Raw genomic sequence first — 12,312 nt, 5'->3', positions numbered from 1 at the left:
TGGCTGCTATTTTGTTTGTTATAATTCTTTTCCCCAGAAACTCATCTTCCTGCAAGATCACATCAACTCTGAAACTCACGCTTACTCAGTAACCCATAACCCTAGGGCCCCTCTCCCCCGCTGAGTGGAGAAGGTGGAAGGTAAACACTGGAAGAGCCTTTCACCTACAGCTGTCACTCTAAGTGAGCACCTGAATAGGCCAAGGTCTCTCAGTGTATCTTGGGCCTTCTCCAGTCATCCTGATGAATATCTGATCACTGGATCCAGATGACCCAGGAGGGGAAGTGAGGCTGGTGACCTACATAGCCCTCCCTCACTCAAAACAAAGTCCAGTGCAAGTCATGTCATCATTTCTCTGATGTCATGGTGTTCTTCAAAAATGAAGGATGAACACAGGCAGACAAGCCTCTCTATTAAATTCTGGAAATATAACCAGGGTATATAACATACATCCTAATTATTCATGTTAAGTCATCACCTCGCCACCTCTGTATCCTTCATCAGGAAGTTATCAACCACCATAACTTTTCTCATCTTCCTAATAACAATACTGAATGTTTTCTCTATACTCAATAATGAACATAACTTGAAACAGCTATGAATCCCATCATACTTCCATGGAACAAAAGAAGTTGCTACCTCTCCTTTACAAAAAGAACCTCAAACCTATTCCACAGTCCAAAGATTAAGTGATCTGTCTTCCCTTCCTTCCCAGTGTCATCTTCTTCAAACCCCCAGACACAAACAGAAAATGCCCTCTGCTTTTTCCAATTCTTTTTTCCTTGTTGTTTTAACTTTGAAACAATGGAAGAAATAGCACTAGACTTGGAGTTCAAAGATCCAGCTTCCAAATTTGTTTTCCACATTTACCAATTGCATGAATATAGACATATTATTAAACTTTTCTGAATAAGTAGCCTCATTTTGGGAACTACCAGTTTCTTCTAGACTTCTCTGAAACAAGGAGTGACTAGCCTTTTCAAGAATAAATTAGTTCTACATATAGTTGTATGGAAAAATGCTCTAAATCACTATTGTTTAGAGAGATACAAATCAAAACAACTCTGAGGTTCCTATCAGATTGACTAACATGACAAAACAGGAAAATGATAAATGCTGGAGAAGATATGGGAGGATTGGAACACTAATTCATTGTTGGTGGAGCTATGAGCTGATCCAACCATTCTGGAGAGCAATTTGGAACCATGCCCAAAGGGCTACAAAAATGTACATACCCTTTGACCCAGCAATACTGCTTCTAGGTACCCCTCATCTTGTACCCCCAAGAGATCACAAAAATGGGAGAAGGTCCTACATGTACAAAAATATTTATAGCAGCTGTCTTTTTGGTGGCCAAGAACTGGAAATCAAGGGGATGCCCATCAACTGGGGAATGGCTGAATAAATTGTGGTATATGAATGTAATGGAGTACTATTATACTGTAAGAAATGATGAACAGGAAGACTTCAGAGAGACCTGGAAAGACTTCTATGAACTGATGCTGAGCAAAAGGAGCAGAATGGGGAGAACTTTATACACAGCAACAACCACAGTGTGCAAGGATTTTTTCTGGTAGACTTAGATCATTGCAATGCAAGGACTTAAAAAATTTCCAGTGGTCTCTTAAGGCAAAATGCCTTCCACATCCAGAGAAAGAACTATGGAATTCGATCGCAGAATGTAGCAAATCATTTTCTTTTGTATTATGTTTTAGTTTATGAATTCTCCCATTCATTTTAATTCTTCTATGCAAAATGACTAATGTGAAAATGTGTTTAATAAGAATATGTATAGAACCCCTATAAGATATGCCATTGTGGGAAAGGAGGGAGAGGGACAAAAATTTAAAATTTATGGAAGTGATTGTTGAAAACTGAAAAAAAGTTATTTTTAACAGAAAAAAGAAAGAATAGATTAGTTCACATCCCAGATATCTGAGACTCAAGCCGCAGGAAAACTTTCAGGAGAGCCACTGCTGCTTAAGAACCAAAGAAAGGATTACATACATCATTCAATAGTAATCACAAGCTACTCATCAAGCTGCAGATGCCAAAGACAATGGGAAGATGGCAGCCATCCCTAAATCTATATAATAACAGAATGCATTCTATTATAGCTCTATTGAGTTTGCTGTTTGTACTGCAAATGAAATCTGATGATGATAAGGGATTCAACTGTTCACATAACAGAGATGCATTAACTTTTCCAGGCCAGTAGTATTTTCATTTATTAAGTTACCTCCTGGAACATTTGAAATACAACCTGAGAAAGCTAAAAATGTAATGAGGTAGCAAGCTAATGAACCTTCAACAAGACTGTTAATTATATTACTGAGAACTTAGTAAGTACTTGAACTCAAAAGGAGATATGCGCCATTGACATTAGTATTTAACTACTCTCTTCCAAATTTCCTTCATCAAGATGAATTTAAAATATAATCACCTTTGTTATTTATAGTATTAAGAGTCAAGATTAGCACTGAGAAACAAAGTTCATTTTTAAAAATCTTATTAAGCGTTTATTCAATACCTACTCCCAACTAGTACTGTGGGAAATCATAGTTTAAGATCCAGTTCTATTCAATTAAACTAATATTTTGATTTGCCATGCTATGCTCTGTGATCCAGGAAAACCGGCCTCCTTCCTATTCTTCACTCAAATAGCTCCATCTCTCAACTTGAGGAATTGTCACTGGCTCTCCCCCCGCTTGGAATTCTCTCCCTCTCCATTTCCACTTCTTGGTTTCCCTGGCTTCCTTCAAATCCTAACTTTAAATCCCACCTTCTACAGAAAGCCTTTTCAATTCTTCCTTGATTTTAATATCTTCTTTCTATTGATTATCTCCAATTTATTCTATATTTTGTATATGATTGTTTGCACATTGTCTCCCCCATTAGACTGTGAGTTCCTTGAGAGAAGGTAGTGTCTTTTCCCTTTCTTTGCATCCCTAGCACTTAGCAAAATGCCTGGAATAAGGTAGGTATCTAATAAACGTTTATTGCCTGATTGACTGCAAACCTCTGTTAGACACTAAGGACAAAAAGATCAAAACTTATGCAAAGCACAATTTAAAGAGAATAAATGTACACACAATTAAATATGGTAAGTAGAATGTGATAAGGGCAAATATGGAAGCCAAAATGTTCTGAGAAAATTGGGGGAGGAAGAAATCACTTTTAGCTGAGGGAGAAGGGGGAAAGGATCATGGATGACATTATGAAAGAGGTGGGCACCTAACCCGGACGTTGAAAGAAGAGAAAGGTTTCAACAGATGCAGATAAGCCTGAAGTATAAAGTTTCAAATCTCCAGACCTCCCATCACAGGATGTCACCAAGCAAAACCAGATGGCCACTTTCCAGAGATAATGTCAAGGGGATCCCTGTTCAGGTAAAGTTTGGAACAAGTGACCCTATGAGTCCGAACTCTGAAATAAATCCTGTGATTTTTAGTATGTCCCTAGCAGAGGGGACATTCTGAGAGTGAGAAGTCAGCAGGATGAAATCAGGGAACAACTAATAGTCCACTTCTGCGGAACCGTACAATACATAAATGAAACTAGTGTCATTTGTAGCCTGTGTAGGTTATAACCAGATTGTGGAGGTCTTTAAATGCTGTTTTATATCTTCAAGGCAAAGGAAAGTCGTTGGAGGTTTTTGATCAGTAGAATGATAGCCAAATGTGAATAAAACAGATTATTTTGGCAACTCTGTGAAGGATGAGTTGAAGAAAGAAAATGCTGGAATACAGGAAGACCAATTAGAAAGTAACTAAATGGTATAATGGATAGGGCACTGGACCCAAGGTTAAGAACACCTGAGTTTGAATCTTGCTTCAGACACTTACTAGCAATATGGCCCTGGGCAAGTCATTTCACTTCCCTCTGCCTCATTTCCTCACCTGTAAAATAGGGATCATAATAGCACCTACCTTATAGGCTTGTTGTAAAAGACTTTGCAAACCTTAAAGTGATATATAAATGTTAGCTGTATTATAATTTGGGTGAAAAGTAATGGGGACCTGAACTAGGGTGGTAGCTATATTACTGAAAAGAGAGGATAGATGTCAGGGGTGTTTTTGTAAGTAAAATCCACAAGCTTTTGCAACTAATTAGATGTAGAAGTGAGAGAAAGGGCATAGTCAAAGATGACCTTTAGGTTTTGATGCAGAACATCTAATAAGATGGAAGTGCCATCAATAGAAAGACAATTCGTGAGGATTAACAGATCCAGAGAGAAAGCTAAAAAGTCAGTAAAAAAAAGCTTAGTTACAGATATGATATATTTTAGGTGCTCGTAGGACATCTAGGTGAAAATGACCAGCAGATGCAGTTGGTAATTTAGTTCATGGGAGAAAATGGGGATAGATACATAGATTTGGAGTCATCTGCATAGAGGTCATATTTGAAATAAAAGGATTAGATAAGATCACCAAGGAAGAGAATATAGAAAATAAAGAAACAGAGCTGAGGACAAAGTTTTGGAGAATATCATGTTTAAGAAAGGGGGAAAAGAAGCAGCTGCTGTACAAGAAAAGAGGAGTAGCAGAAAGGAACTGTTTAATTGAAACCAAAGGAAGAGATAAGTATTTAAATAGAAAGGGTGGTTAACATTGTCCAAATAAAACTGTCTGGTGAACCAGATCCCTTTTCCTAGACAGAGAAAAATACTGAAGACATAAAAGTAGAAGCATTTAAAGTGACTGATGAATTTATAAGGATAATCACAGAGTACCAAAGGAACTTCACCAAGTCCTGTGTATAACCTTGTCTGGTTTACTCATGGTTGGCATATCCGAAGGTGCTACGGGCCTCCAAATCCTAGAATGTTATTTTTGGAAAGGGCTCTAACTCCTTTTGTCATCTTAAGTAAATAGAGAGTAAAGCCACTGTTAAGGGTCATCAGAGACATAACATTTTTATCAGTGACTTGAATGAAGCTGTAGACAGCATGTTTATTAAATCAGATTTGAAATGCAGCTGAGAGGAATAGCTAACACATGGAATTAAGACATTCAAAAAGCCAAAAGCTTTCACCAGAGAAGAATGATAAAATTAATAAAATGACACAAAAATATATAAATGTAAAGTTCTATAATTGTTTTAATAATCAACTATACAAGCATAGATGGGGAGAAAAGGTGTGAGTAAACAACAACTCATATGAAAAAAAATCTGGTGTTTTAAGGGACTAATTTGAGTCAAGTGTGATAAGGTACCCAGAAAACATCCCCATATTTTCTCAGAACATTTTAGCTTCCGTATTTGCCCTTATTACATTCTACTTACCATATTTAATTATGTGCACATTTTCTCCTCTTTAAATTGTGCCCTGCATAAGGTGGTGCAGTGGATAGAGCACAGATCTTGAGTTAGAAAGTTGTTGTCATTCAGTTGTTTCAGTCATGTCTGATTCTTTGCCACCCCATTTGAGGTTTTTTCGGCAGAGATACTGGAATGGTTTAACATTTCCTTCTCCAGCTCATTTTACAGATGGAGAAACTGAGGCAAATAGGATTAAGTGACTTGCCCATGTGTCTGAGGCCAGAATTGGACTCAGTCTTCCTGACTGCTGGCCTACCACTCTATCCACTGCACCACCTCAACTATGTTCTTGAGCCCAGATAATTAGGAAGACCTGACTTCAAATCATGCCTGAGATACACAGGAAAGATAACAGTACCTACCTTGAAGGGTTATAATGGCCAAATGAAATAATCAAAAAGCATTTAGTGTAGCCCGATACATAGTAATGCTATATAAATGTTAACTATTAACTAAATGTAACTAAGGGATTGTCCTACTGTCCCAGATCACAGCTAGACCACAACTGGAGTTTTGTATTCAATTTTTATTGTCATCTATGAGGAAGATCACTGATAAACTGAAGTGGGTTCTTTCAGACTTGATGCTGAAGCCTCATCATCATCATAGATATTAATAATAGCTCATTTGATCTTCTCAATAATTTTGGGAGATAAATGCTATTATCATCCCATTTTACAGTTGAAACTGAGACAAACAGGAGTTAAGTGACTTGCCCAAGGTCACACAGCTAGTGTCTGAGGCAGGGTTTGAACTCAGATCTCCTGACTCCAAGCCTGTGGTCTACACATACACAGTGCCATCTAGCTGCCCATACTGCTTCTATATTGAATGCAGTGTCTCCCCTATTAGAATGTGCGCTCCTTGAAAGCAGGGACTATCTTGCTTTTCTGCATGGATCCCCAAAGTTTAGTACAGTACTTTGTACAGAAGAAATGCTTAATAAATACTTATTTTTATTGTTCATTCATTTAAATACTTGAAGAGATATCATGTGGAAGTAGTATCCAATTTGTTTTGTTTGACCCAAGAGGTTAGAACTAGAACTGATATACAAAAGATACAGAGAAGCAGATTGTAGCTCAACTTAAAGGGGTGGGGATGAATCTTTCTAACAATTAAAACTATCCTAAATTCAACTGGGCTTCTAAATTGGGAGAAATTCCCTTCCATCAGAGGTCTTCAAATGGAGGGTAGATGATAAGTTATGAGGTATGTCATGGTCAGGGTCCTTCTTCCCATATGAGTTTGACTAGTTAGTTTCTGACAAGGTTATTCACTAATTCTGAGACTAGATAGTTAACTCCTACATATTCTGAACAATGCGGGCTCCAAAAAAAATGCCTAGAAGAAATAATTATATAACTTCAGTTTCCTGTGTTATGGATCCAAAAAAATCTTAACAGAGGCAGAGGAGGGAAAGCATAGATCGTAAGTAAAAAGAGAATCCTATTAGGAATGAGTAGAACTGGATTCCAGCACCAGCTCTTCCATTAACGACCTATGCAGGCAAGTATTTTAACTTCTCTGGACCTGTTTTCTCATCTGTAAAATGAGAGGGTTGGACCAGATGATCCCTAATGTAGTTACTGGTGTAAAATTCTATGAAATTACCACAAAAGAACAGAATTTTAAAAATTTTTCAGAAGAAATAATTTTTATTTCTGCTTTTGAGTTATGTGTTCTCTGTATTAAAGCAGAATAGATCTGCCTGCAAATTACTAATACCAAAGTAGGTTATCATAACACTGGGAATGCAAGCAGTAGTGACTAGAAAGATAAACTAATTTCTGAACCTGATTTTCATATGTAAGGAACTGACAAATGTAACATAAACATTCAAATTGTTAAAATGTGTAATCATAATAGAATGGTTTTAGAACTGCAAATGGTTGTGGAGGTTTGGGTTTGGTTTTTTGTTGTTTTTTTTTAAGGGAGCTTGGAAATAAGAACAACTATATCTCCAGTGAACACCAAGAAGGCAATTTAAGAAAGGATCAGCTGTTTGCACAGATGTACAGAGACATAACTTCTGGTCTTGGGGGGACTTCCATCAGCAGCTTGGTTTGGTATAGCAGTGAGCACAGAAATCAGGAAGAGATTTATTGATCCATCATGCCTTGCCTTCAACTTTCTTTCAAACTATTTCAAATGAAACATTTTTTTAATCTTGATAGATTTTATGGGTTTTATTAAATGAACCATCATTTGGACTTCTAGCAGCTCAAAATTAAAGTGCTAAAGGTATGGTTTAAGTTTGAATCCAGCCCTACTTTTTTTTCTCTTTGTCAAGTTATGTTTTGTGACAGTTATGTGACAGACATGTTCACTGTATGAAATTATCCAATTGTATTAAGACCAGGAATACAATTCTAATTAAAAATGACAGTGTTATGCCAATGCAGCGGAAGCTCAGACTTATCCTAAAAAGGAAATAGGATCCACTGTGGTTGACACATTTAAAGAAAAAGAAGCCTATAATTATTTTTAGCTAAAATCTAACTCCTCCAAAACTATATTCTTCATTCTGATGTCACATTATCTATGGCTGCATAGTTCAGACACTTAGCGCATGTGGTTAATGAGACCAAGGTCTGGAGTTCAAGCTATCCAGGCCTCTTGGAATCCTAAAACCTACACCTTAGAGCTCAACTTGTATTCTCTTCCCCCTGTCTTATTTTATACCTACAGGAAAGAAAATCAAGAGAAATAAACTATTTGTCCAAAGTCACAAAGCTAGTTTGTAACAGGACAGAGGCTTGAACCCAAATCTCCTAATACCTAGTCTAATGCTCCCTCTATTGTATCACTTTGCCTAACAAGCTACAACTTTACTCCAAAACCAAAGATGGTACTTCTTACTTGTTCATATCCAGTAGTCTTAAAAAAGCCCTGATCATGAGCACTTGGAAGGAATGCAGTTGGACTGAGTTAAGCCTGTCATCACTATTGGAAAAACAGCTCCACATGATAGCTTCACTGACGGAATATCAGTAGTGTCACCTTCAGATACAGAGAAAAGTTATACTTTACCACACTACAGAGAACTGTAATCAATGAAGGAATCATTCTTATATTTACCTAGGAAATCCATCCTTGAAATATATGTTAAGTGACCTTAAGGATAATGTAATTTGTTCAACAAAGAAGGTAATGAATTTTAATACTATCTTAGTTATTTACAAAGCATCACAAAATGAATATTGAAGCAACACCGTTCAAAAATCAGATAAAGATCAAGTTGGTAAATGTTTTGTTTGGGGTTGGTTGGTTGTTTAAAAAAAAAATGTAGAACAGAGTAAAAGAGAACCAGATTTAGAGTCCAGGGATTTGGATTCAAGTTTTACATCTGCCACTTCTAGGACTGCCTGCGTGGCTTTGGATAAATCACTCCACTTCTTGCGGCTCCAGTTCATCTGTAAAATGAGGGGTTTGGACTATATAACCTAAAGCTTTAAAAATCCTATATATTTTGTGTGCAATAATTTTTTTCATAAATTATATTATCAGATAGAATCACGTTGCTTTAATGTAGCCCAAGGCCATCAATATTTTCGTATCAGGTAGAGGCCTTCATTTTTAGATTGTCATTCTATATTTTCCTCCAATTCCCTTAAACTACTCAGTTTTATAACTTTAGGTAACACCATGGTGACATCTGCTGGAGATAAGATGTTAGGATGAATTTTTTAAAATCTTCAAAACAAGAAAAAATTCTTTTCACTCTCAAAATATCATGGTCATTATATTTTATATTTCCATTGGCCTGAAAGAGGATAAATCAAATGCAGGTATAGTTTCTTATTTTAAAGAAGTATTTTTCAAAAAGTTCATTTACTACGCTACTTTGGTATCCAATGAAGTTATAGATTTTTTTAAAACCGCATTTTTCTGTTTTCAGGATAAAGTCCTTTTGGGGACTGATTATCCCTTTCCCCTAGGCGATCTAGAAGCTGGAAAACTGATAGAGTCTATAGAGGAATTTGATGATGAAACAAAGGTATGTTATTTGAGCTTTGGTTTCGATTTTTACTTCATTATTATTTATTTGGAGTATACTTCTAATTCATGTTGGACTTGAGTTCACATAAAAAAAGAGGTCAATAGCTATGACTCTTTTAAAAATGTCACAGAAGTGTAGATGTAATGGTCATAGGGTGTTTGATAATTAACAGCACAGGATTAGTCACCAGATCAAAATGTTTGATCACTCATGGAGTAGAAGGTGTTATTCTGTCTCCAGGCAGAGTTGGATGGCCCAATGGATAGAGCATTGTACCTGGAGTCAGATAGAACTGAGTTCAAATCTGGCTTCACACACTTCTTAACTGTGTTACTACGGGCAAGTCACTTAACTTCTGTTTGTCTCAGTTTCCTCATCCGCCAAATGGGGATAATCCTAGCATCTACTCACTTTGCAGGCTTGTTGTGAGGCTCAAATGAGATATTTGTAAAAAGAACAGTACCTGGCACGTAGTAGGTGCCATGTAAATGCTTATTCCCTTCCCTCCCATTTAACTTCTATCTGCCTCAGTTTCCTTATTTGTAAAATGGGGATGATAACAGCGCCTACCTTTCAGGTTGTTGTAAAGACAAATGAGATACTATTTGTGAACCGTAAAACACTATATAAATGTTAACGATTTTCATGATCATTCTTATCAATAGCTAATCTCACATGGTTTGAAGGAAGGTAAAAAGGCAGTAATCAACCAATCACAGCCAACGTGGATAAACCACCAACTGCACAGAAGCATCTCCTAATGTCTAATTGATATTTCTAGGTCAGATAAATCTGGGAAAATTTGTCCACTATCTTTCACCCTTCTATTTCAAAGCTCCCACACTTCTAAACAAGCCCTACTGCCATGATCCTATTTTTTTTTTTACTCCAGTCTCTAAATCTTAACTACCCAGAAATCAGCCAATCAAAACCCTCAAACAGCTGAAGATTTCATTTTTTTAAGCAAATGTCAACAAAAACAAGGAGCTATAAGGGATGTGTTTAATGAGCCTTTTCCAAGGGTTATATCCTAGCATAGAATTACCTAGTGTCCTGCAAAGTTTACATCCACAATGCCACATCATAAATGTGTTGAAGACGGTATAGTCAACTTGGATTTGAAATCAGTGGGCGTAACTGCAGAGAAAGCCTGGCTTTGCTGACTACTAGGTGATCTTGAACAAGTCACAATTTCTCTGGGCCTCAGTTTTCTCATCTATAAATGAGGGTGTTGAACTGATGGCCTCTGAGATCCCTTCCAACTCTAAATTGATCTATGATTTGGTTTTGATACTCACTAGCTGTGTAACCTGTGGCAAATAACCTCACCAGGTCTCAGCTTCCTCAATTGTAGAATGAAGGGGCTGGAAAAGATAACTTCTAAAGTCTCTTATGGCTCTAAATCTGTGACTTAAATTAAATCACAAAGGGCTGCAATATCTTGAATCACATTCAGGAATCTGCACTTACTGAGAGCAGAAAAACATTCTAAAATGTGTGGGGTTGGGGAGAAGAAAGTAGGAGGTGTTTCAGACACAAGAGTTACAACTTAGAGAGTTTTCCACATAGACTCAGTTAATCAGAAAATAAAATTAATTTCTTTACTCAAACATTCTAGTAAATTAAGATTTTAATATACTTTAAAAAAAATCATTCTTCAGAAAATAAAAATCCTTACAGTAAAGAACCTTCTGAGGACATTGTACTAGAGGGATTTTTGCTGGAGGGTAAGTATAAAGTCCTCTTATGAGGTGAAGCAAGTGGTTCCTCAGAACTGCATGGGTCAAGTGAGTTGAAACTATTTGAGGCTAAGGGAAATTATGTGTGATCATAATATATTGCTGTATCCAAAGCAGCACAGACTACTGTCTCTGGAATCAGAAGACCTGGGTCCAAATCCCCCTATACTTAGTGCAAATCATTTAATTTCCATTGACTTCATTTCCCTCATATGTAAAATGAAGGGATTGAGCAAGATGGAATCTAAGGTCTCTTCCAGCTCTAAATCTAAAACATTATGAAAATCCTCCACAAACTCCCCTACTTCATCCCCAATATGGCAGGGGTTTTTAGAGTTAATGAATTTTTTTACTTGGATAGCTACATTTCAATATAATTGGTTTCCTTTATGATCCTAAGTATTTTATTTCATGCATTTAAAAACTTTATTTTGAGAAGGAATTCACAGACTTCACCAGACTGCCCAAGGAGTCCATGACATAAAAATGATTAAAAATCTCTGCTTTATGGAAGTATAGGTACAAACTTGCAAGAAGTTCTTAAACTCCTTGTGTCAGGGAGATTCTCTTGGTGAGGTTAATATAGTCTCTTTCACAGATGGAAAAGGAAGGTTAAGGAAAGATTTTGGTCCTCATTTCTACCTTATGTGAAAATTATGGTGAAATTTTAACATATCCATTGATACCTATTTCCATTCATGTCTTCCGATGACGAGCCAAATCGCCTTACCTTCATTTAGTCATCAGAGGATCAAACAAACAAACAAAAATTTATATTACTAGTTGATATGCTTAGAAGCAGAAGGATAAGATAAAACAACGTTATTTGAATTTGTCGATCCCAGAATCCTACAATCCAAGACTTGTCAATAAAAAGTTGGACTGGATCATTTCTAAGATTCCCTTCCAGCTCTTACATCTTATCATTCCCTAATTTCCCAGAAAGGTTTCCCAAATGCAGGTCCCCTAAACAGTAGCACTCCATGAAACCCACTTGCTGATCTACCAAGCTTTTACCACCAAAGATCCTACACTAAAGTCATAAAGGCATGAGTTCTTGGTTCTGACATTTATCAGCCGTGCCACACTGAATGAGTTTGATGCCTCACTTTCTTTATCTGGAGGTTGTATAAAGTGCTACGTAAACTTTAAAGCACTAAATGTCAGTTAGATAAAAGAAAAATTTATTAAATTCCTACTCTGTGCCAGACATTATGCTAAGCACTGGAGTTATAAAAAGAGGTAAAA

At 36.7% G+C, this 12,312-nt stretch overlaps 1 protein-coding gene across 2 annotated transcripts in view; it reads left to right on the top strand.

The window, feature by feature from the left end:
- ACMSD (aminocarboxymuconate semialdehyde decarboxylase) overlaps window positions 1–12,312 on the top strand; it is an 80,583-nt gene that overhangs the window by 65,717 nt on the left and 2,554 nt on the right. For both annotated transcript variants that reach the window (XM_072613257.1, XM_072613256.1), the window contains one exon: window positions 9,224–9,322. In XM_072613257.1, coding sequence (XP_072469358.1) covers window positions 9,224–9,322 — 99 coding nt within the window. The remainder of the gene's footprint in view (window positions 1–9,223; window positions 9,323–12,312) is intronic.

The sequence above is a fragment of the Notamacropus eugenii genome, chromosome 5 (assembly GCF_028372415.1).
Source record: "Notamacropus eugenii isolate mMacEug1 chromosome 5, mMacEug1.pri_v2, whole genome shotgun sequence".
Lineage (NCBI taxonomy): Eukaryota > Metazoa > Chordata > Mammalia > Diprotodontia > Macropodidae > Notamacropus > Notamacropus eugenii.
The sequence above is the reverse complement of the archived record's forward strand: the minus strand, read 5'-3'. Positions and strand labels throughout refer to the sequence as shown.